The 26,599-nt window shown below is 42.3% G+C and overlaps 1 protein-coding gene across 2 annotated transcripts in view; it reads right to left on the reverse strand.

Annotated features, from left to right (window-relative positions):
• Positions 1 to 26,599, reverse strand: part of LANCL3 (LanC like family member 3) — a 100,019-nt gene that overhangs the window by 22,987 nt on the left and 50,433 nt on the right. For both annotated transcript variants that reach the window (XM_073901931.1, XM_025857839.2), the window contains exons 2-3: positions 3,026 to 3,149; positions 549 to 746 (exon numbers count right to left, since the gene is read on the reverse strand). In XM_073901931.1, coding sequence (XP_073758032.1) covers positions 549 to 746; positions 3,026 to 3,149 — 322 coding nt within the window. The remainder of the gene's footprint in view (positions 1 to 548; positions 747 to 3,025; positions 3,150 to 26,599) is intronic.

Raw genomic sequence — 26,599 nt, forward strand, 5'->3', positions numbered from 1 at the left:
AGGGACCACATTTTGAATTACCGGCCTCCAGATTTATACTGTTCGAAGCAGATATTGAGCCCTTGCCATGTGGCTAGTGTGAATTGAGATGGGGTGTTTGTTAGTATAAAATATACACTGGCTTTAAAACACTTTAATATGAAGAAAAACTGAAACAGCTCAAGTTTTAAATTGGTTGCATGTTGAAAAAACACTTGGGGTATAAAATATCTATTATTAAGATTCATTTCACCTGTTTCTGTTTACATTTTTAATGGGGCTACTAAAAATTTAATTTCATATGTGGTTCATATTATATTTTATTGGACAGTCCTAGTTTAATTTATACACAAATAGATATGGATCATATATTGTTAAAATTACAGGATCATTTCTAGAGATCCTTTCCAGATCAAGACTTTTTTTGGTTTGACAAGTTTCATGTTGACCTTTTTAGCTCATGTAGTAATGACATAAGATGAGAAATACCCTCAGTCCTCAGAAAAGACACCTCTCTTTGGCTAAGCCCAGTGAAAGGCAATGTTTTCAGATAACAGTGTGGGTGAGACCTGGGGCGCCATGGCACCAGTGCACCAGCTCGTTCTCTCTCTCGATGGCCTCGCCGAGCTCGGGTGGCCAGTTGCAGTTCTGTTCCTGCTCCATGAGGAAGTCCACACTCTGCCATACCAGCTCCTGATCTGAGGGCTTGAGGTGCTCGTGGTAAGACAGAAGCATTTGGAGAATGGACGACAGGCCATGAGCTGCTCCTGTATCAAGAAACACAGCATACTTAATTCACACAATTGGGAGGACAGCCCATTTAATTTACTGAAAAGACAATCATGGTATAAAAAAATGAATGGCTGTATTACTTGAAAGCAGACACAGTAAATTCAACTCCATAACGGTAAAGCTTTCTCTTTGCACTCAGGCCCTTGGAACTGCCCAAAAATGGTCTTAGTTTTAGCCGGTCAAAAACGATTCTTCTGGGGCCCAGTCAGTTAGGCGTCCAACTTTTGGTTTCAGCTCAGGTTGTGATCTCTGGGTCGTGAGATCGAGTCCTGCATTGGGCTCTACACTCAGCAGGAAGTCTGATTGAGATTCTCTCTCTCCCTCTGCTCCTCCCCACCCCCCTCTAATAAATAAAATCTTAAAAAAACTTCTTCCTAAAATATAGTCATAATACTTGAAGGTACCTTTCTTTCACTGGATTTAATTTGTTAGGTAAAAAAGCTTTCCAGGAAAATATTTATGCATTAGATAGCAATCTGGTTTGTGCTATACATGTGAATGACCAGAATGTTAATTTCTCTAAAAAAATGGAAAATGAAAGGAATAGTTCTATTAAGGAACTCTAGCAGACACTGCCAGTGCCCTGCCCATCACCTTGCCCACACTCACCATTCTGGGGCACCTCTCCTCCCCAGCTTCTACCTCAAGCATTTATCCTTCTGCCTGAGGCTTTCTCTGGCCACAGAGGTATGCCCAGCCCACAGGGACAGGACTGAGGTCCTAGGGAATTAACAGGTCTGGGAACAACCCTGGACACAGGAAGCAAGGAGCTGGTGGATGAACACCCCAGCTTCCTCACCATGGGGGTGGGGCAATTCTGAGGCATGTTCTAGACAGTCTTCGGGGTCCCCAGTGGAACAAAGCCTCAGTTATCCACAGCTGTTCACTATTACATCCTCTATTAACCTCTTTCTCTACCCTGTCTCATTTCCTCAGTCCTTTATCAACACTTGCTAGGATCACCTCCCAAATAAGCTATTTATACCCAAATCCTTGTCTCAAGGTCTGATTCTAGAGAAAGTCAGTAGGAACTTAAAAAGGTTCTTTGAGAAATCTCTCAGAGAACTACTAGTCTATAAGCTCATTGCTGAAGTTGGGTACCCTCATTATGTACAGGCCGTTGGTAAATGTCCAGGGATCACAAAGATAAGTGAGCAAAAGTCCTCATCCTGAAGGTGCACAAAGCCCTCTGAGGCAGCTGGACAGGCAAACCACTAATTACAGCATAAAGTGATAAAGGCTCCAGTAAAAGCGTGGCAGGGTGACCTGACACTAACCAATTTTGCTTCAGGGTAAAACCTGAAACGTGAATGTTTCTCCAGAGAAGATTTAATAAAACCTTTTTCCAAAAGTGCAAAGTTTCTCAATAGCTCTGATGATGTTTGATCGGCCTTGAAGTCTAGGTGTATTACAGATAGTTGAAAGGGTTGGGGGAGGCCGGGCATTCTGGGCAAAAGGAACAGGGACACAGATTTTGAAGATTTGAGAGCACGAGCACTTTGCTTGTAGGGGATTATACGGGACAGAACCAGAAAAGGGAGAGAGACAGAGCTTGAGTTTGGAGAAAGGAGCAGGTGATCTACAGAGGGCCCTGTAAGTCATGCTCAGGAGTGATGGGGAGCCACTGAAAGATTCAAAAGGGGAGTAACCAATTTTCACTCTACAGGCCTCAGGTCTCAAAAGTAGCCATTATGACTCAGTAGTCTGAGAGGGAAAAGAGAGAAAAACAGTGAGAGGGAACACAAACAGGGGTAGTGGGAGAGGGAGAAGCAGGCTTCCCACGGAGCAGGGAGCCCGATGTGGGGCTCGATCCCAGGACCCTGGGATCATGACCTGGGCCGAAGGCAGACGCTTAACTGATTGAGCCACCCAGGCGCCGCAGTAGTCTGTTATTGAGCCACTAATATTAAACACTTGAAAATTGTCAGTGGCTTCATCCTGTTTCCCTGTACAGAGGCACTGTTGGCAATGAGTATATAAACCATTCAATAACTTTTGGTGAAATTCAGCCAATGAACTCACAATCTAGAATAAGGATTTTAGTCTTCAGGGAAAGCAATCATCAAAATAGCTACCTTTCTGTCAGACTATGAGAACAAACATTAAATTGTGATTTGTAGTATCCATCAATATTTGTTTTTAAATGGCATTTTAAAGTGTTTCTAGTTAAATGAATAGTGATGACCCCAAATCAGAATCTTCTAGTTTTTAGTCAGTGTGGGTATTAGAGGACTTTGCCAACACTTTCACTCACCCAGGTATTCAGTTCCATAGTAAGAATACATCAGGGGGAATGGTTTCCTTTTTTTCATGGCATACTGCTTCCCAGAGTCCAGAATCGCCTGGCAAATTGATTTGATCTGTGCTGGGGTCAGTACCTGAGTAAGGAAATCAAGAAGCAGAAGTCAAATCAGGATCTTTTTTTTTCCACAGACACTGGATTTTCTCGTTAAGGTCCATCAGCATATTCCCCAAATCCTTTTCCTCTTATGTAAATAAGCTTAGCCAGAAGTAACTTTTTGTTTTTAAACAACTGATTCACTTTTTGTTGTCAAGTTTATCCACCCTCTTCAGAAAATTTGCTGTGTTGATGGGAAATACACATTTTTATTGCCCTTGGCTTCGATAAAATGCAAAGACCACTTTACCGCGGTTATATCATTAATCTTTGTCACGGGAACAAGAAATTGCACAGAGAGGAACAAAGACTGGGCCTAACGGATCATGCTTAATAAAGCTGTCACTCCCAGTGTGCGGCGCAGGTCTGGCCCAGGTAATGGGCCTTCAGTCTTTATAAGCACAGTAGACTGTGCTTATAAAGCCACAGCGCTCTGACAGGCTGCTGCATGACAGACTCATGGTAGCTGCTGCACTCCCAGAATGAAACCAAAGTCCAGTAAGTACCAAGACAAAATCACTTTCAATATCAAAATGACTCTGAATAGAGAATGGCTAAAATGCAATGACTTGCAGTCTTCCATATTTTACTCAATCTACCCACAGTCCGTTCTTAGGACCCTAGAGATGAAAATGTCCTCAAGCTTACAAAGCAGTGTTGAGTTTATTAGGATCAGTGTTGAGTTTATTAGGATTCTGCTTAGGTGTGAGAGGTTCTCAGGGCAGATGAGATGCTCCTAGCTCCCTCTGGCTCACTCCTTCTACCTCACCATGACTCTTTGGGGGAGCACTTACCACCTGGGGTGTTATGCCTCTGTCTCTGTCTCTCTCTACTAGACAATCAAGATGCCACAAGACTATGGCATCTCACCTTTTTGATATCCTCAGTACCTAACACAGAACCTGAGGGGGCCTTTGGGAGTAAATAAGTGCCAGGTTTTTATTGGCATGAAAAGCAGAGCTCTCCCTCTTTCCCTTCCTTCCACAATTATTTCTTACGCCCCTACTATATGACAGGAAGGCTGTTCTAGATGTTGGAGTTATGACAACGAAAAGATAGATAAGACCTCTGCTCTTATGAAGCCAAACTTCCAAAAATGCAGACCTGCTCCAGAAAAGTACCAGTCAGAATAACCGTGGCCACTGCCCACCCCCCACCCGCCCCTCCAAAAATCACCTGAAGTTCAGCCTTAGATTGAATGAATCTAAGATCAAAGAAAAGTCCATTGGATTTTGGCCTCTCTCCTCACACATCAAGTCTTTCTGCCTGATATCTACCATTATACTCACCAATTCCTTCTGAAATAAGGTACTAATGATTTTTTTCTTTTTCTCTCCCCATTTCTTTCTTTTTTCTTTCTCTCTCTCCCTCTCTCTCCCTTCCTTCCTTCCTTTCTTTACAGGGTTTTGCTCCTCTGATATACCCAATACGAGAAAGTCAAAATATAATCCAGATTTTGGCCTCCTCAAATCTAACATTTAATTTGGGAAATTAATTACATAAAGAGGAGGCTGTTCATTAATTAATTCTGCCAATTAACACTTCCTGAGTTACTATTCCAGTGAGGCCCTAAACTCGGTATTATGGGGGAAATTCTAGAAAACCCGGGACATATTTTTTTCCTTACAGGGAACTTACTATCCAGCACTGGAGATGAGATATAGCCAGAAGTCTACCGTAGAGCAATTTAAGTTCATGAGCCTAAGGGTGGAAAGAAAGTAGTGCAGAGTATGTAACACAGACAAGAAAGCACTGTTCAGCTTCACTAAGACTTTACTATCTCATTTTCTATCTGGTTGCTCAGAAACAATGATGTCGTGGCTTTCAACTTAAATTCTCCTTCTATTAGCAACCTACCTCTGTCTTTTGGCTGTACTCCTCCTTTCTGTCTAAAATTCCTGAAGACTCTTATCTTCCCAGACATTCCTGCCATCATTTCAAGGCTCAGCCTTGGGTCTTTGCAGAGCTGAGCAGCATATTTCTCCTAAATGATTTCCTACCCTGCATCTACTCAAAGTGCTACCCCAAATTTTCATTTGCTATTAAAAACACCTTTTCCTTTGTGCCTTTATCAGTTGCCAACTGATCTTACATTGAGTCTCACTCTACTGAATAGCTTCCATCCCCAGTCCCATATCAACCCCTCCAGCCTGGCTTGCCCTCAGAAACATGCTAAGAGACTCGAATGGCATGGATTTCATAGGACTCTGACCTGGTCCCAGCCCACATTTTCCTGGCAATATATCTGGCTCTTCAGATGAACTTAGGTCCTGTCTGCCAATTATTTGGTTCTGAATCCATATGACAAGAAACAGTTTTTGTGATAGGAAAAGATCACTGAATTTTCGGGGTATGTACTCATTGGAATTACTAAAATTCTCCCTATTTTACTTCTATGCTACTAATTGAAAATCAGCTTATTTTTTCCTCGGTTGAGCATTTACTCATGTTCTGTGAGTGTGTGTGTGTTCACCTGCTTGTTTGAAATGCAGGGAAAAAAATCAACTTAGATTACATGTGGTGCCCTCTTCCTTTCTTTCCATCCCTAACCCACAGCTCAGAATAGAGCACGAGTTTATAAAGTATTTCAAAACCTCCCCAGTCATGCATCATGTCTGCGTGGTTTCCTCTTATCTCTCAGAAACACTGTGAAAAACAAAGAAAAAGCGTGCTAGTTTGGCTGGATAAAGCCCAGTTATGCATGCAGTTCTTTATCTCTGGGAACAGACAAGACCGACCCTTGGGCTTATCGATCAGCAGATACAAAGTGAAAACAGTGCTTATCAAAAGTGTGTGGAGGAGGAACACTGAGGAAGAGAGTGCTGTTTCTTTCCCCCTGAGCAAACAGCACAGAAAGAAGAGATGCGGTGGTGGGAGGGGCTCGTCCTTCCCTCCTGTGCCTGCTTTCTCAGGCGCCGCGCCATCCCCGAGCCAGCACACAGGAATGAGCTCAGGAGCACACACACTATGTCTGAGAAGGTGGTCTCTGTGTGCTTCTGAAACACCAAGGCCCAGGGAATGAGGAAGTGGCATTTCCAGTAGGGGGAAAAAGTGACAGGATGGCAGAGAGGGGCCTCCTGCCCATCAGGCCTCTACCAAAACAAACCCAAATTCCCTCTCCTGTATTTGTAGCACCTAAGGCCTATGTGTGTGTTGGTATCTTGGATGGATCTGGTTCTTTAAGTAAACTGTTTTCTACACTGACTTAAAATAAATTATGATACCGCAAGAATGCAAAGCGAGGCCGTGGTGGCTTGATTTAAAGTTTCGTTAGTTTAACCGATTCCCTTCACCGATCCTCAAACAGAGGTGTCTGTGGTGGGCTCTGAGTTTGAAGAGCTGAGAGAAAGATAAAGCCCATGCTATGCTTCTTGGCCCTACCCGAGGGTTGTGTGGTAACTGAACCATCTCCATGCCGAGGAGAGAGTTTCATTAAGGAAATGGATGATGTGACCCAAGCCACACAAACCTTCCTTCGCCACAGACCTCTTTCCCAGGCAAGTGTCCCGCCCACAGGCCCTCTGAAGTGGCAGCCTTTGCTAGCTATAGATCAACCACTGCCAACGTGATCAAGCAATAGTCCAAAATGTCCTACGTGTGTGACTGCTCATCTACGTGGAATGCAGAAAGCCACGCCTATGTCACACCAAACACATAGTAAGAATCTGATATTAATGGAGGCGTTTCCTCCAGCAATTTATTTGGCCCCCGTTCTTTGTCTACCACCATATGTGGCCGCACAGGCTTCTGCTCAGAGAAAAGAAGCCATTTGACTACCAATGAACATCAAAATGACTTGATGCCCATGGACAATAGCTTTGAGGAAAAGGCTTTTGAGTTGTCAGAACCTGGGTATTTTTGAACTTCAAATTGATGCCATAAAGAATACACTTGAAGGACACAGAGAGTCAGGATGGAACTAGAAGCTGTTCAAGGTATGAAAAGTTGACACAGAAAGGAAACCAGGAAGTTGAAAGTCAGTGTGGAGTCCTGCTCTCCTTCCTACACCCCCTTGTGCTAAGCCTTAGGAGAGATCCTATAATCCATTGGATAGGTTTGGGGATTTATAGGTAAGCTAGGATGTGTGCCTTCTGCTCCCTCCTGGAATTGGGGAGATGGAAGCCTCAAAGATGTGTCTCTTGCCTCAGGGTCTAGGACCAGTAAAAGAGATAACACTGCATGGCACATTCCTGGAGAGAGCCAGAGACAGTCCTAAGTTTCCTGTGCGCACCATGGTGAAGCAGGAAAAAAAAATATCCCATCCCCAAAAGTAAACTTATTTTTAAAAATTCTCTGTCCAAATAACCTCAAACTAAAAAGTTAGGGAAACTTTTTTGTACCAAGTCAATATTCACAAGTGGTTAGGTTTTTTTGTCTGTTTTTTTGTTTTGTTTTGTTTTACTTTTTATGCCTTTTGCAGGTTGTGGTTTGGTGGGAACCTACTCGGTTACAGAGAAGAGCCACGCCTTTAGAAAAATCTCTGGAGTGGGTGGAGATTTACCTCAGGTGTTGAGAAGACAAAAACTGAGGGGAACTCCTTTGGGGCAGAAGAATCTTAAAGAGACACGACAGGGCTAAGGGACAGCTTTCAAGCAGGAAACAGATCTTGATGAATCAAACAATTCCTGTCTTGTGCAAAGGCTGTGCAAGGCCCTCTGGAGGAAGGTGTAATCTTAATAATTAGACTAATAATACCCAAACCATTTAAACAATGAAACATTCAACATTTGTTTAAATTCAAAAAGTCATGACCTGTAGGGGTAAGGTGGAGGGAGTAAATATTGAGGGCCTCATAGATGGAGAGGGGTCAGAGTTAAGCTTTGAAGGACAAGTAGGAAGTGATAAATAAAAGTAGCTGGAAGGGTGGGCATTTTAAGCTGTGGGATGATGGAGAAAACTCTGCGTATTAGGGCAATGCCTCTCAGACCCAATGTGCAAATTACCTGGTGTTCTTGCTAAAATGCAGATTCTGAGTCAGTCGGTCTGGGAAGGGACCAGGATTCTACATTTCTAACAAGCTCCCAGGTGATGTTGTCGCTGCTGGTCCAGGGAATGCGCCTGAGGTAGCAAGGGATTATGGGAACACAGAGGCTGGTTGCAGCCAAGGATTTCTCCTGGGAAGGGTGAGAAATATACTGAAGGAACCGTAGTAAGTTCCCAAAGACATTCAAGGAAGTAAGAGGGAGCACCTGGCAAGAACACTGCACACCATAATTTAAATGATCAGAATACCCAGAGAAGAGAAGCAAGCAACAACGGTAAATTCTCTTCCAATATGCTGTGTGTAGGAAAAACGTGTCCAAATTTACAAACCCCAGTGGAGAGTTCTCTTAGCCAATGTGGCCAGGTTTGTTATTTTAATTAGTCTCCAAACGGGGGGCACATGTGCTGGTGCAGAATGAGCAAGTCCCTTCCATCTGGTTTTCCTGATGTTTCCTGACCATTATTATGCTGGGTGATGAGGAATGGGAGCGAGGGGGACGCTCTAGTTAATGATTATCTTCCAGTTATTAAAGGCATTCAGCGGGGAATTTCAGTTATAAACATTTGGTCCCAGATACCATTTCAAAGTTGTTTCTTTTCCCTTCTCATGTCAGGAAATACAAGCCCAGAAAACACTGGAAACCAGAAAAGAAAAACAGGTTTTACCCCATTCTTGCAGACTGACTGCTGGCTTTAAAGATTTATTACAAGTACCTGGTAACCCAGTCTGCACCAAGGGCCACTAGATGATGTCATTGTTTTCTGTAAGACACTAAATGTCTCAGAGCCTGAGCTTCCTTATTTATGGAAAGGGGATCTGAAGGACTTGCCCCACCTACCTCCTCAGGTCCTGGGGAGACTCCTAAAAAAGCACTTGCCAATGGTTGCCAGCACACTGCAATCACCTGGGGAGCTTTTAAAAATCATGGTGCCCCGGCCACACCCCAAACCAATTACATGAGACTATCTGGGTGTGGGACCCAGGCATCAGGATTTGAAAAAGCTCCCCAGCTGATTCTGAAGTATGGTAAAGTTTGAGGATCACTGTTATGAGATATTGAATAAATGCAAACAGAATTTTTAAAAGCAAATAATAATAATAATATGATGCTGATGATCGTGATCATGATGAAGAAGAGCTAAAGGAAGGAAGAACAAAAGACCTCCCAAACAAAAGATACTCTAAGGTGGAAAAAAACACCCTTGGTGTGAATCGGGGGGGAGTGGAGGGAGAAACCGGATATGCCACATGAATGGATGCCCGGGTCAGGTTAGAGGGCCACTGAACCTCATCCAGTGTTCCACACAGGAACCGGTGCACATATTGTAGGACAGTCATGGAGAAACCATAGAACACAGCAGACAGTACATTGGACTAGGATTCAGGAGGTCTGGGCTTGAGATCCAACTGCCACAGTGACCATGGTTCAGTCATCAGAACTGTTGCCTCATCTTTTTGGGGGGGAGGGGCAGAAGGAAAGGGAGAAATAATTTTTTTTTTAAATTAACATATACTGTATTATTAGTTTCAGAGGCAGAATTTACTGATTCATCAGTTGCATACAACACCCAGTGCTCATTACATCAAGTGCTCTCCTTAATGCCCATCACCCAGTTACCCCATACCCCCTCCAGCAACCCTCAGTTTTGTGTCCTATGATTAAGAGTCTCTTATGGTTTGTCTCCCTCTGTTTTCATCTTATTTTTTCCTTCCCTTCCCCTATATTCATTTGTTTTGTTTCTCAAATTACACATACGAGTGAAATCATATGGTATTTGTCTTTCTCCAACTGACTTATTTCACTTAGCATAATACCCTCTAGTTCCAACCATGTCGTTGCAAATGGCAAGATTTCATTCTTTTTGATGGCTGAGTAATATTCCATTGTGTATATATACCACCTCTTCTTTATCCATTCATCTGTCGATGGACATCTGGGCTCTTTCAATATTTTGGCTATTGTGGACATTGCTGCTATAAACATCGGGGTGCGGGTGCGGGTGCACCTTCAAATCACTATATTTGTATCCTTTGGATAAATACCTAGTAGTGCATTTGCTGGGTCATAGGGTAGTTCTATTCTTAACTTTTTGAGGAACCTCCATACTGTTTTCCAGAGTGGCTGTACCACTTTGCATTCCCACCAACAGCATAAGAGGGTTCCCCTTTCAGGGAGAAGAGAATCTTAAGCAGGCACCATGCCCAGCATGGAGCCCAAAGCAGGACTCGATCTCATGACCCTGAAATCATGACCTGAGCAGAAATCAAGAGTCAGATGCTTAATCGACTGAGCCACCCAGGTGTGCCTCCTCACCTTCAACATAAAGAGACTGGACTAAAATCTACCAAGTCAGGGCTTCTTTAAAATTTAGTGTACCTTAAAAATCACCTAGTGAGCTAGCTAAAACACAGCCTCCTGGGCCTTCCCCTCAGAGATTCTGACTCAGTAGCTGTGGAATGGGGCCTGAGATCATCTGTTTGTAGCAAGCTCTCAGCAGCAGGCCCACTGCTGGTCTGAGAACAACGCATTGAATAGCACTGTACTAGGTGACCCGTAAGTTTCCTCGGGGCTCCATACTCTGGTTCTCTAAGAGATAGGAGGAGTCTGGCTCTTGAGTGAAAGAAGGAGCATAGCATGATGATAAAAAATAGGGGCTTTGAGGTCAGACAGACCCAGGTTCCAGACTTAGGTTCATCACTTTCTAGCATTGTGGGTTTAGGCAAAGTTACTTATACAGCACTCTCCCCATATCTGAGGTTTTGCTTCCTGTGGTTTCAGTTACCCTCAGCCAACCATAGTCCCAAAGAAGTGATCCTCCTTCTGATGAATCATCAGAAGTCAATAGTGGCTTATCGCTAAGTCACAAGGCCTGCGTCATTCACCTCACTTCAGCTCATCATGTAGGCATCTTATCTCCCATCAGCACAAGAAGGGTGAGTACAGGACAATATGAAATTTTGAGAGAGACCACATTCACATAACTTTTATTGCACTATTTTGATGTAATTGTTCTCTTTTATTGTTAGTTTTGTTATTAATCTCTTAGTGTGCCTAATTTATAAATTAAACTTTATTACAGGTATGTATGTATAGGGAAACACAGAGTATACATGGGGTTCAGTACTGTCCATGGTTTCAGGCATCCACTGGGGGCCTTAAAACATATGCCCTGTGGATATGGGGGGGGGCTGCTATACTTTCTAAGCCTCAGTTTAATCATTTGTAAAAAGCAGCAACAATAAGACCTACCCATCTTACTGCATTGCTGTGAGGATTCCGTATAAGACACTTAGCACAATTCCTGACATACAGCTTACAATACATGTAAACTATCCGAAGTTCAATTAGTGACTCAACTCCCACCATTCAGCACCATTGACCTTGGGATCAGGATCACTTAGGATCTCTCTCATAAGGTAACCCTTATGCTTAAAAAGGGAATAATTTTTCTCTTTTAACTAGAGTCGGGAGATAGGTAGTCCTGGTTGGGGGACACAAGCTCAATGATATCCACAAACCCCAGGATCTTTTTTTCTTCTCCATCATTCTTTGAATGTTGGCCTTTGATCCATGTGCTCACCTCTCACCCCCATGTTCCACCCAAGGACCAGCTTGTGGCAGTTGGCAACCTCAGTAACTTCTAATTTATAAACTGGTAATGGATAGCCCTTCATGTCTGTGTATTTACTTTTCTCATCACCACACTTTGAGCCTTTCACTGTCCCACTTACCCCAAGCCACGTTTCATTGCTTCTGTAAAACAGTTCTCAGGTTTATCTGGTTTCTAGACAAGTCTCTGTCACTAACTATGTAACTTTAGACCAATTGCGTAAACCCTCTGGACCTTGGTTTCCTCTTTTGAAAAAACAAGGAGTTAAGCTGGTCTTTAATATGCCTTTCAGCAATGGTATTTTGTTATTTTGTGATTCAACACTTTATGACAACTATTTATAAATCTGTCTATACTCATTTGGGCTCTAATTCTGGGATGTGGATGTGATGGTCTGTTTCAGCGGTTTCATTTCTTACAGGCTAGGCCAAAGGTCCTTTGCAATGAGATCATAATGCATGTTTTTAACCTGTCCTCTGTCCCGGCCGTTATCAAGACGCATATTCTCTTATGTACTTTCTTCCTAAGTAGAAAGCTTAAAGAACTAGAAATTGTTTCAGCCTCTCAACACTGGCTACTTGAATATCTGTAGTCTCTGGCCTCCCAATGCCTCTAAAGTGAACGGCTCCATTATTAGGGTCGGATGCATAACTGACATTTCACATCAGACCCTCCTCTAAGCCAGGGCTGAATGAATGAGTCATGGCAGTGTTCTCAAACCGTGGTTCGACAGACATTTTCTTCAAGTGCTTGCTGGGTGCACAACACTGTGCTAGATAATACAAAAATACAGAGATGAGTGTTGAGTACAATCAGGTATATAGTAAAGGCCTTTCCTATTTGGAAAGGCCAATTCTGATTACATATTTGTGGCTTCCACCATTAGTTAGCTACTCAACATCCACTCTCCCCTTATTCCTTGATAACGAGATCTCAATTTTATTAGGGTGACAATCATGTTTAGCTCCAGGTTATAAATAGTGAATAGCCTCAGCCAATCACATCCAACCTTTTGTCTCTTGCCAGATACTCCGTTCTCAGCCTTCCTTAAAGCCAGGCTTGGCTATGTAGCCTCATTTTGATCAATGGGGAAATCTTCTGGCGCAGGGGCTTCTTAGAAAGCTTATTATTTCATGATAAATGGAAATAAAGTGGATAGACTGGGCTGTTACCTGCCTTTCCTCTTTTTGGTGCCTTGGATGTTTATGTGAGGCCTGGAGCTATAGCAACCATTTTGCCTCCTGAGGCAAAGAGCACATGGATCAAAGGCCAACATTCAAAGAATGATGGAGAAGAAAAAAAGATCCTGGGGTTTGTGGATATCATTGAGCATGTGTCCCCCAACCAGGACTACCTAACTCCAGACTCTAGTTAAAAGAGAAAAATTATTCCCTTTTTAAGAGTCACTGTTCATTGGGTTGCTTACGGCCAAACTCACATCAACTGGGTAGCCATAAATTGCCAACCTAACAGGATGGCTAGAATTCATTTCCCTGTAAAGCAATTTTTGCCCGCACGTACCTCTGCTTCCACGGAAACCTCTAGCTCCACAGCTCTTTAAAGTGAGGCTGTCTTAAGTAGACAAATTCAAATGCAGTTTCCAGCCCTGGCAGCACTCACAAAGTTGTGATGATTTTTTTTTTTAAGTGCAAACCTGGAGCCCAGAGACAAAGCCTGGGAAGCAAACTGTCACCTTTGCTGCCATTGCCCTGGATGATCTCCCTTCTCCTTCCACTTATCCTGCTGTAGGTCAGGGACAATGGACACTCTCCAATATGCCACCATGACAGTAGATCCTCAAATCCTCAAAGTCAATTTGGGAAGACAGAGAAGCAGCCCATGGGAGCCTCAGCAACAAGTGTTGTGAAGCAATTACCTGCTTTTCCAGGAACCAGTGTCACCTCAACTTAAGTGATTATGTTATGTGCTACCTACATTGTCACTTTAGAGAGCTAGTCATGAAAATGGCCATGGAAGAAGAGTATCTGAACAATCTGTGACATTTTAAGGCTCAATAACTCTTTCACTGAGATACTTTTGACAGAACAAGCTGAAAGGGTTTCTTTTGCCAAGCTTTTGGACGTGGGCCTATAGGACCGATGGCTGCCCTGAAGATCAGAAACAGGGGAGGGAAGGCAGAGCTTCTTTAAAACTGCTTAGATCTTCCCCCACCCCATATCTTAAAATACATTATATAATAGTAAATCCGTTCTTTGGGGTTAAAGGAACCAGTGTGATCGAGTGTGGGTTTGGCCATGAGTGGTACCTTCCCTGTGTGCAAAATGAAACCTAAAGCTGCTGGGGTGGGGGTGGGGTGGAGTGGGTGGCCACGGCTGAGAAATTCAGAATTTCTGGCTTTGTCATTATATGGCCCTGGGCAAGTGATTTAACCGCTTTGGCTTCATGGTTTTCATCTATGAAACGACACTGCTGACCAAGAAACTTCCCATGACCTTTCTAGTTCATGATTTATATGCTTTATAAGTATGTGCATAACTTTCCTTCCTCCCTTCATATTCACATAGCCATTGTAGAGAACCCTCTGTGTAATCATGTCCAAAGTAGTTTTGTTAGGTCGACATTGTGTCTTCAGGTGTTTGAAAGGGAAAATGATTGTGGTTTACTGTTTTCTAGCTTCTATTCAGAAAGTTCTGGCAAGGGATCTGAGGAGAGCTGGATTATAAAATTCAGATAGAATCGCTTTCTACATAACCGACACACTGAAAAAGGAGATCTGGGGGGGACCTGGGCATGAATATGTGATGGGAGCAGCCACCACCACCACCCCTAGGTAGGGATCAGGCAGCCATGATGAACAAAAGTGTCATTGTGGCTAGTTTTGAGTTTCATTTTACCCCTAAAGGAAGGAGGAGGAGGAGTTGGCTCTGTGGCTGAAGACAGAAGAATGAAGTAAATTGACACCTTTACTCTGTTAAGGACAAGAAGGTCCCCAAATCTTCTTCATTAGATTTGAGCTTCCACAAATTCCAAGTGGGTTGCTGTCAAATGAATGGAGCTAGGGAGGCTTTTTCCTGGTCCTTAGCGAGGCTGCGGTGAGCAACTGGGATATATAGCCAGTACTAAGCAAAGCAGGATTTATAACCTTTTAAGTTAGTAAATAAGGTCCTTGTATTTTACAGGGTTTATTCTGTAAATATTTATTGAGCCCTCCTATGGCTCACCAGAAGACCATCAGTGAACAAGAGAGACAAATCGCTGCCATCAGTGGAGATTACAGCCTAGTCTGAATAAATTCATATTGTGTCCATATTTTATTACCCCAAATATGTCTTATTCAGCCACTTTCCATCATTTGTTATTATTTTAATGTGGCTGTCTTCATAAAAAGTAAATTGTATGCGTCATCTCATGTTGCCTGGGGAAAGTTTAACAGGAGATGAAATCCATTCACAGGCACCAATGTTCAGCTGAGGGTAATCACCAGAATCGTGACGATGGACACAGGAAAGAAATTTTCAGCTGGCCAGCTGCTATAGCTTATAATTACACGAAAGGGTTTAAAAACCGAGGCCCCACTGTAGACCAAGATTTTATGGGAGGTGGGGTAGACTGGACACTCCTATTTTGTAAAAAGCCCCACTCATGATGCTGGGATACAGGCACTGCTTAATAGAGCTTTGCATTGCAAATCTGGCACTATTTAATATTGCAAATTGCACAGGTGGTTGGAACAAAGAACTCAGCTTAATCTTATGTGGTTTCCGTATTTATACCTGGTCACAGACTAGACTTTCAATTACAAGCTTAATGCCAGGTACCCTCACTATAAGTTTGCTTCATTAGTTGCAACACAAAATACTACTGACCGTTTAGCAAGTTTTGAATAAACAAAAGCATGCATCCCCACAATACTGAGAGAGTAGCCCCATGTCTCACATGTAAAGTGGGTGGGTACATTAAATATATAATTAATTATGAAGAGGTACTTACAAAATAAGGTCTCTCAATTACACCATAAAGGAACAACTCGAGACAAAATTTATCCAGGTGCATGCATATGAGATCTATATATCTATATAAATATATAGATGTTTACTGTGAAAGGTGTATAATTTGGACTTCTGCTACAGTACATCAGCGTCCAAGGGAAATAAGTACCTAGGTCCACTTGTATAAGAATGTCCACAGCAGCTTTATTCATAAGAGTTTATTCATAAACTTATTCATAAGACCTGGAAACATCCTAAATGTCCATCAAGGGGAGAATGAATGAATAAACTGTGGTATATTTACACTATGGAATGCTACTCAACAATAAAAAGAGAATGAATCACTGATACAGGCAACCACACGGCTGGATCTCATGAACGTGCTGAACAGAAGACTACTTGCTGTATGACTCCATTTATATGAAGTTCAAGAGGAAGGCAAAACAAATTACAGTGATACAGAAGGGTGGTTACTTCCTTGTGTCCTTTGTTGGGGGGGTGGGGGCAAGTGGTACTGAGGGGGATAAAGGAACTTTCTGAGATGATGGAAATGTTCCTTTTCTTAATCTGGGTAGTGAGTATTTGAGTCATACAGTGAAATCGTTGAACTATGCGCTTAGGATTTGTACATACTGCTATACGTAAACTACACTTTAATTTTTAAAAGCAAAATAAATCAGGGTATTGAACAACATATCTGTCAAATACTAGAACAGATGGTTTCACTGTTCGTTAATACATTTTGTCTGAATGTCAAGATCCTTTGGTTATAAGACACTAACCTTACTAGCTATCCTGAAGAAGGGCCTTCCTAAATCTTGTGTGAAATCTGCCCCTTCTGGGCAAATGAATTGCATAGAGAAGCACATTACCTCTGGGATGATGCAGCCCCAGGCCAAGGCTTAGTGACCAAAATACAGAGGCTGGATCTCACTTCCTTTTCCACTTTAGTCAGGTGCTCTTATTCAGGGCACCACCCTGCTAATCTCACAGGGCTGCCTGGCTCGCTGGAAGGAAGCTGGAGAGCTCCTGGAATCTAAGAGCAGCCAAACCTATGAAGGGACTAATACTTGGACCCAGAAATGTACCAGGCCCCAGGTAGTGTTCTCTCTCTTGATGACAGTGGACTCTGCCTCTTTCTTTCACTTTCCACAGACCCATTTTTCCTACCTCTCTATGGCTGAAGGTGACTTCCCCTTACACTATAACACATACTGGCTTCCAAGTTTTATAATGTCCTTCAAATTTAGCCACACTGCAGTATCATTCAGAACCACTGAAACCCAATTTCAGCTTCCTGAGAGGGAATCTGATTGGCTCGGCCTCAGTCAGGTGGATTTACCCCAATTGCGTCAACATGGGTGCAAAAGTCCAGCCAGAGAGGGAGCAGGACTGTTTCACAGAGAACTGGGGATATCTGGAGCTAGCCAGACTTGCCCAGAGGGTCTACTATACTTGTATCAGGGATGCATTTAAGTGAAATTTTTAGAAAATCTGACTTCCAGTGGCTTAATCAAGTAAGAAGTTATTTTTTCTCATATAACAAGGTCTGGAAGTAGTGTACTGCTGATACTTGTGTAGTGGTTTTTGACATCAGCCAGAATGTCACAATTCTCTCTTCCTTCCCCCACGTTGGCCCATAGGCACAAAAAGGCTGCTGTAACTCCAGACACCATGTTTATATCCCAGGCAGGAAGAAATGGGGAAGGGTAGTACCAGTCATATCCATTCTTTTTTTTTTTTTTTTAAATCAGGAAAGCAAAAGTTTTCTCAGAACTCCCAAGTCGACTTACACTGACATGTCATTAGCTAGTAGTGTGTGGCACAGCCACCTTGACAGAGAGTTTGGAAAATCAAGTAATTATCTGAGAACACTGCTATGTCAAACAAGATTAGGCTTCCGTGAGTAAGGATGATGTGGAAAATGGATATCTGGTAGGCAACAGACAGTGTCTGTCACCATAGTGAACTTCAGGAATCCATATTCTCTGGAAAAATTTATGTTAGCCATTCGTGATCGTGTCTGAACACAGGTGATGGAAAACAAATTTTTTTTAATTCATTGCTTCTCACCACACACTAAGCCACTGTATATATATATTCAGTTTTGCACTCCACCATGCAGGATTCTTCGGCTAGGATTTGCATTCTATTTCAAAAGCTGTCATGGAGGTAATTGGTCAAGGCAGGTTTATCGGCTCCCAGACTCATTATCCAACCACTACACAAATGCCTCTTCTATACAGATAATACAGGATTATAGGACAGATGATTAAAGGAGCTCATTTTCTCTAAATATACTGCTATTTCAGAAGTGATGTCAAAGATAATTATTTCAATATATGTAAATAGATACTATTCCATTTTACATCCAGTCCCTAGTGCAAAACAGGTGCAGGAGGTGAAGGGAGAGAGTGTGAGTGACCAACTGCAGGCAACCTTTAGAAGGAATGGGTGGGACTGGATGGCTTTTAGGTGTCCCTCTATGCCTGAGATTACCCTTTCTAAATGGACTGCAGTCATGGTCTCTCCAAATCACAGGGACATTTCCAAGAATCGAGTCTAGATTAGTGCTACTTTGCAACCAGAAAATGATGTATTCTATGAGGTGAGAATAATGCCATGGAAAAGGACAGAATGTATTCACCCACATGATAAATACAGAAACTCGAATCTTCTGGATGATTTTTCACATATGAATAAAATTGTGTTAAGACTATTACCACTGCTTTTTATGTTTAAGTACTTATCATAAATACATTTAATTGTTAGTCACCATACATCATTAGTTTTTGATGTAGTCATCCACGATTCATTGTTTTTGTATAACACCCAGTGCTCCATGCAGTACGTGCCCTCCTTAATACCCATCACCAGGCTAACTCATTCCCTCCTCCCCTCTAGAACCCTCAGTTTGTTTCTCAGAGTCCATAGTCTCTCATGGTTCATCTCTCCCTCCCATTTCCCCCCTTCATTTTTCCCTTCCTTCTCCTAATGTCTTCCATGCTATTCCTTAGGTTGCACAAATAACTGAAACCATATGATAATTGACTTTCTCTGCTTGACTTGTTTCATTTAGCATAATCTCCAGTCCCATCCATGTTGATGTAAAAGTTGGGTATTCATGTTAATCTTATTCTTTTTATTTATTTATTTATTTGAGAGAGCAAGAGAGCACAAGCAGGGGGAGCAGCAGAGGGAGAGGGAGAAGCAGACTCCCCGCTGAGCAGGGAGCCCGATGCGGGGCTTGATCCCAGGACCCTGGGATCATGACCTGAGCTGAAGGCAGACACTTAAGGACTGAGCCACCCAAGTGCCCCTTTGTTAATCTTATTCTTGCTTCTAACTTAAAAGTATAAGGAAAAGCCACAAACTTTAGGGATCCATTTATAAGCCAATGAGAAAAGGAGTTCTAAATATCTGCAGTTGGAAACTGTATTATCTGTCTTTGGGCAAGTCACTTTTGCTGTCTGGATCTCAGTTTTCTCATCCGTGAAATGGGAGACATTAAAGGACCTTAAAAACCCTTTTCTTGGGGCGCCTGGGTGGCTCAGTCGTTAAGCGTCTGCCTTAGGCTCGGGTCATGATCCCAGGGTCCTGGGATCGAGCCCCGCATCGGGCTCCCTGCTCCGCGGGAAGCCTGCTTCTCCCTCTCCCACTCCCCCTGCTTGTGTTCCCTCTCTGTCTCTCTCTCTCTGTCGAATAAATAAATACAATCTTTAAAAAAAAAAAAAAAAGCCCTTTTCTTGCTCTAAATTTCCAGGTTTCTATTACTCTGTTAAAAGAAGTTTATCCAGGGCGCCTGGGTGGCTCAGTTGGTTAAGCGACTGCCTTCGGCTCAGGTCATGATCCCAGAGTCCATGATCGAGTCCTGCATCGGGCTCCCTGCTCAGCGGGGAGTCTGCTTCTCCCTCTGACCCTACCCCTTCTTGTGATCTCTCTCTCTCTCTCTCAAATAAATAAATAAAATAAAATCTTAAAAAAAAAAGTTTATCCAGATCAGTTTGTTCTGGTGGCATCAAGCCTTCACTCCCAGTTCTCCAGTGTTGCCCTGAGTCTTACATTTCTTCCTTTAATTCTGTGAAGTTCCCCAGTATTCTGCTGGTAAAACTCCCCCTTTATTTTTATTTTTGTAAATTTTTAGTACAGTATTCCAAAAGTTTATATATAAGAATAGTACAAACTTTTCCATGTACCATTTACCCATAGTCATGTTTTGTTAGCATTTTGTCACATTTGCTCTATCATTCTCTGGTTTTGGAGGGGGCATTTTAGAGTTCAGTTGCCTTTACCCCCAAATACTTGAGCATATATTTCCTCTAAACGAGGGCATTCTCCTTTCTAACTACAGTATAATTACCAAAATCAGGAAATTGAACACTGATATAATGCTATTATGTAATCTACAGTCCGTATTTAAATTTTTCCAATAATCCCAATAAATCCCCCTAAAGATTTTTTTTCTCCTGTTACAGGATCCAATCCAGAATCACACCTTCCATTGAGCTGTCATGTCCTTTGGACGTCATTAATCTGAAACAGATCCTCAGCCTTTGTCTTTCTTGACTTTGACATTTTTCAAGAGTACAGGCAATTTATTTTCTTGGCTATCCCTCAATTTGGATGTGTACAATGTTCCTCATGATCCAGTTTGAGTTATGCACTTAGAGCAGGAATATCCCTGAAATCATGTCATGATATTTGACCCCTATCGGTGCCCCCACTTTTAAAACTAAGCTAATTCAAGTTGAATTCCTACCATCTGCGATTTTAAAAAAGTTATGACTAATTTAAGGCTTTAGTTGCTGAAGACCCACAGGTTCTTTTAATGCAGTTTTAATGGTAACATGTGTCATCACTTGGGCCTGGCTCCATCCCAGCTGGGCAGCAGGAGTTTGGGCCAAAGACAACCAGTGATAAATAGACCATGAAAGTCAGCTAAGTCAGGGGAGGGTAGATGGGTAGGTCCAGGAAGTCAGAGTCCATGAGGTCGAAGTCTGCAAGCGCCAGTCAACAAGGATAGTAAGCACTGACTGTGGGGCAGGGGTTGTGGGCTCACTGCCCGGCATTATAGAGCTGATGGGTGGAGCTGGCCCTGGGCCCATGGGTGGTAGTCACAGACCTCAGTGGAGGGCCGGAGTAAGGTGTTTCTGGCTATGGCAGATTCTGAGGTGCCAGTACTATCTTGCATACCTCAAGGTTGGCATCACTCTGCAATTTCCCCTCACTCTGGACCAGCGCTTCTCAAATCTTAATATGCACAAGAATTCCCTGGAGATCTGGTGCAGGTGCAGAGCCAGATTCTGTAGGTCTGGGATGAGGCCTGATATTTTGCATTTTTAACCAACCTGTCCCCATGTCACGCTTGAGCACGCTTTGGGTTTCAAAGCCGTAGAACACTGTTTTTGGCTATGGCAGCAATGGATGTGCTGACGCCACCCACGTACATTGGAGTCCGCATTTATGGGAAGATTCCCCTCGATACCATCACCTAGAAGCTTCATTGACTCAGCCAGTTCAGAACTCACTGAATACCCTACTGAGTTATTTAAATCCAAAAAAGCGACTCCAAAAAGATAAAGAGGTGACAAAGGCAAAGGAGACATATTTGGCACACTGCCTAGCCAGAAATAAAGTGAAACTCTGCACACATTAAGCAATCAATAATGGCTTTCTAAAAAATAAGTTCACATAAAATTTCATTTTGATAGCCCTGAAAACATGCACGTCCCAAGAAAGGGGGGGCTATACCCCTGGCTGGGGAAGTGTTGGCTTTGCATCAATCCTCGCTTTTTCTGTAGAAAATTATAGTCTACCTACATAACAAACCTGGTGACTCAGGCTAATTTCCTTTTAGCAAGCACCTCTAAATAGGCCTGGCACAGTCTTCCCATAATACTCCCAGATGTTCTAAAACAGAGGAGGTTAGAATTGAAGGAACAAGGGCATTACTCACAGGAAACACGAACCTGCTTCTTTAACAATTCACATTTCTGGCAAACTCTTTAAAATCAGTGTTTTTTGTAAGGCTCTGCTTTGGAAAGGCAAGAAGTGCCAGTTGGTATTACAGCTCTGTGGCAGGTAAATTTAGGACATGGCAGCAGAAACACTATATGAAAAGCCAGTCTAGCAATGCAGCAAATTGTTTATCACATTTGCTTTCAATTAAAGGGAAAGGAACTTCATCTTCAGAAAAAAAAAAAAAAAGATGCTGTTTTCCTCCAGCAGAGGGAGCCCATGCCAAAATCAACCCCGAAATACCAGGGTTCATTTGTTCTTGCCAGCGTGAAGTAAGGGTCCTTTGCCCCCCACCTCGCAAAAACAAAACAAAACAAAACCCTCATTTACAGTTTATTGAAGCACAAAAGCATGACAATGGCCTTGCAATAATGATTTCAGGCGTTCCATGAATGCTTGCTTAGTGAATAAACGCTCTGCCTCCTCCCTCAGGGAGCCTTCTGTTTTGGTGCCTTCTCATGCACACATCATGGAACGTCAGCATTAAGTCACACACCTGGCTTCTGGGAGGAACCCACTTAGTAAACTGAGTTTGGTGGTGGAGGTGCAGGGCTAACTTTGGTTAAGGGCTTCCTATGGCACATGATTCATTTTTAATCTTCACATCATCCCAGAGAAAAGAGCCCCATGCCCTCTTGAGAGGAGGCAACTAGTCATTTGTTTATGCTCACACCCCTAGGAAGTGGGAAGGTTGGATTCTTGTTCTAAATCTTCCTTCAACTGGAGTAGGATTATACATTCATAACTTTGTTATGTAACTGAAAGATTTCTCATTGTGGTGGAGCATACTTCCCTGCCCTACGGGTGGGCTCTGCCATGCAAACTGCTTTGGTCAAAGGAATGTTAGTGACATAGAAGCTCTATTTTTCTTTTTTAAGATTTTTAAAGTAATTGCTACACCCGACCCAGGGCTTGAACTCACGACCCTGAGATCAAGAGTCACATGCTCTTCTGAGCCAGCCAGGTGCCCCCATAGTAGAAGCTTTAAACATGCCTGCATAGTTTGTCTTGTCCTGAAATACATGGACTTGGGCTGAACCCTACCTGCAGCATGGAGCAGAGCCACTCCACCTCCAGAGGACCTGCAGACCATCAGCCAGAAAAATCAATATCTGTTATCGTAAGCCACAGAGATTTGGGATTGTTTGTTACAAAGTAAATTTGACTAATACAACTCTGTGAATTATACCTAGCCCCAACTTGCAGATGAGAATACCGGGGCATTTAAATGGCTTACTCAAAGAGGAAAGTAATTTCCCAGGGGCACCTAGTACAGTCCTTCCGATGTCTCATTGGCCAGAAACATGTAACATGGCTACCTACACTACAAGCGAGGCTGGAAAAGTATCTGGCATTATGATTCTCTACTGTGGAGAACAGGGTCCCCCATCCTAGAAAAAAGAGATAAAGGGTTTTTGAATGGCCATTTAACAGTATCTGCCATCCCATTGTTGTCGGGCTCCAAGGTCCATTATCTTCATTACCCCATGTTGTGTTCTATCATAAGTAGGTAGAAGCTACTCGGAAGTCCCTTCAACTTGATCTTGGCGAGCTCAATACAGTGGCATGATTTGGCTTGTCCTTGTGCACTTCCGCACTTGCCATGAGATCACCCTCCAGGTAACTGAGAACCCTAGGGGAATGAGGACACACATGGGGCCAACCTGAACCCACACAGAGCTACCCCATGAGTGAGGACAACTAAATGTTTGTTGTTGCAAGCCCATGAGATTTAAAGGTATTTGTTATGTATTTTAAAATAACAGCAACAGTGTTTTGAAATTTACCCAGCCCTAGCTGGCTATCAAGTATAGACTCTAAACTAATGGTAAAGGTGAGGTTCAATTTGTAACTACCCAAGTGTATCTGCACATGGTACTGCCTGGTAGCTACTAAGAGGATTCCAGAGAATCTTCTAGGACATCCCCCTCTCCCCAGTGCCCTCAGTTTGACTGGTATACGATAGTGTGGGTGTTCCTCCATTCAGAGGCAGTTCAAAGGGGACGAATTCTCACAGGGGAGTGCCAGGAAGGTGCTATATGTGGACTGATACACTTGTTACAGGTACCGAAAGCCCTGAGAGCAGAGAGGAGGAAGCAATGGAGACAAGGTTGAGAATGACTCCTTAATCACCATTACCTCCGCTACTGTTGCCTAATCTCAATAAAGTGTGTTATGACCACTTACTCTCCCAAACTTCAGGTCATAGAATCTTTTGAGAGCAAGGCAATAAGGACAAAAAAAAAAAAAAAATTGCCAGAACTGTGTTAACCATTATACTGTGGCCACAGCTGGTACTAAATAAATGTGTCAGATATTAGGTATACAACAGCTAATAAAAAATTCTGCCTCTGTTCTCCTGGAACTTGTAATAATGTAAGTAGTATTGTTTTTGCATTTTCTATAATAAAATAATTTCCAGATGGATAAAATATTTAAACATTTAAAAAGCAATCATACAAGTTGTAGAAGAAAGCACACAAGAATGATTTTATATATGTTGTCAAATATATGACAAACAATATTAGTTTTTTAAATTTTACAAACCAAGAAAGAGCAACAATTCAAAGGAAAAATAGAAAAGGACATAAAAAAGGAATCTGCACATAATGATATACAAAAGACTTCAAACTTTGGCAAAAATTATCTTCAAACTAGAAAAATGCAAATTAAAATGAGATACCATTTTTAATCTAGCCAAGTGGCAGAAATAGGTAAGTAAAATTCATAGCACTACTCGTGGGGCAGCACTCTGACACACTACTGGCGGGGGGGGGAGGTGTGTGGCGCGGGGTAACCAGGTGCTGCCTCTTTGGAAATCAATTTGGCAACACTGATCAAAAACTGCGCACGTGGAAACCACCTGAGAGCCCACTGACGAATGGATAAAGAAGTTGTGATATCTGGTATAGACAATGGAATATTATTCAGCCATAAAAAAGAGTGGAATCCTGCTATTTGTGACAACACGGGTGGACCTTGAGAGCATTATGCTAAGGGAATAAGTTAAAGACAAATACTGTTTGATCGCACTTATATGTGGAATCTAAAAACAAAACAAAACAAAACTCCATAGAGTGATCAGATTTTCGGTTCCCAGAGGTGGGAGGTGGAAGGAGGGGGGACTGGAGGGAGGGAGTCCAAAGGTACAAACTTCCAGTTACAAGTAGGTACTAGGGATGTAATGTGCAGCATGATGACCATAGCTAACACCGCTGTAGGATTTTTGGACAGTTGTTAACAGAATAAATCCTAAGAGTTCTTATAACAAAGAAAAAAATTTTTTCCTTTTTCTGCTTTTACTTTTTATTGTATCAATATGAGATGATGGATGCTAACTAAACTGTGATAATCATTTCACAACACATGTAAGTCAAGCCATTATGCTGTATATCCTTATCAGTGATGTGTGTCAATTATATCTCAATAAAAGTGGAAAAAATATTGGGGAAATAATTCTTAGCTATAGGTGTACAAAGATGTACGTCTAATACATGATAGCATTATAAGCAATGGCAAAAGACTAGAAACAACCAGAATGCCCGTTAAGAGGGTATAGGTTAAATGAAGTGTGGTACCACCTGGACAATGAAATACTATCCAGCCATGAAAGGTACAAAGTAGATCTGTATATGTTAACATAAGAAATTCTTCAACAGACATGGTCGGATTCAAAAAGTAGGGTCCACGACCGTGCTCGTAGCATGCTCTGCTCGCACATGCATGCGTGTGGACATGTCTAGAATATTCCTGGGAAAATTCGTAAGAAAGAGGTAAAATTGTTTGCATTTGAGGATGAAAACTGGAGACTGTCAGTCTGAGATGAGAGGAAAACTGATGTCTCATTTGATATACCACCTCATACACTTGGGTGTGTGTGTGTGTGTGTGTGTGTGTGTGTACCAAATGCATGCAGTCTTTTTTAAAAATGAAAATCTAGTTAATACGAATAGAATAATTGAACAGTCCCTAAAGGTGTACAGAAAAACAAAAAGAAAGCCTAATAGCCTTCTTATTACTTTAAAATATCAATGCATTTAAAAGGATAACTTTTTTTTTTAAACAATGATCTAGTGATTAGACTGTGGAAGGCTGACTCTTCAAGGACTACTGAATTTCATTCAGTAGACAGAGAATGACCCGAAAAGCAAACTAATGACAGTTTCTCAGTCAGGAAGGGAGGTACAGTTATTTACGTAACTCTGAGGACACACACAAGATAACGTCTGCATTATCTTCATGGCCCATCTTCTACTGCAGAGAGGCCGCAGGGACAAGACCCTTGAGTTACACCTATGCTGGGATTGGTCCAAGAGGATTAAAGTGTTTCTGAGGCACTGAGCCATTGTGAAATCTGAAAGCAATCCCTTCTGTCAAATTGGAAAAAAATTCCACAATTATTATCTCCTTAAAATACAATGGAAATAAGTGTGTTGGGGTTTTATGGAGGTAAATGCCGAGTAGCTGCACTGTACTTCAGTAATGAAAGTGCCCTCAATGCAAACAAAACAAAACAAAAGAAAAACCACAAAAAGCTGCCTATCAAAAGGTACCACTTCTATGGTCGAATGAATATTTTTGTCATCTGTCAATGAAGAGGTGTTTCAGCACATCTCTTATATCCTCAAGAGCCTTACATCCTCAAGAGCAGCTAAGGGGAAATATTGCAGTTTGATGTGATATGGTCATGCCTTAGGGGAATGTAGTTTTGTCGTGGGGACAGATTTCTGTTTTAATCGATGAAGTACGGAAGACAAAGTTACTGGCATTTGAAGAAAGGAGAAGCCTGAGGAGGCTTTACACAGGATTTGGAACAGAAGCTGTGCCTAAAGGTAAGAGTACCCAGGGAGGTAAAATAGCAGAAGCA

Source organism: Callorhinus ursinus, unplaced genomic scaffold (genome assembly GCF_003265705.2).
Source record: "Callorhinus ursinus isolate GAN/ISIS: 27379988/994484 unplaced genomic scaffold, GSC_fseal_2.0 scaffold16, whole genome shotgun sequence".
In the NCBI taxonomy this organism is placed as follows: Eukaryota; Metazoa; Chordata; class Mammalia; order Carnivora; family Otariidae; genus Callorhinus; species Callorhinus ursinus.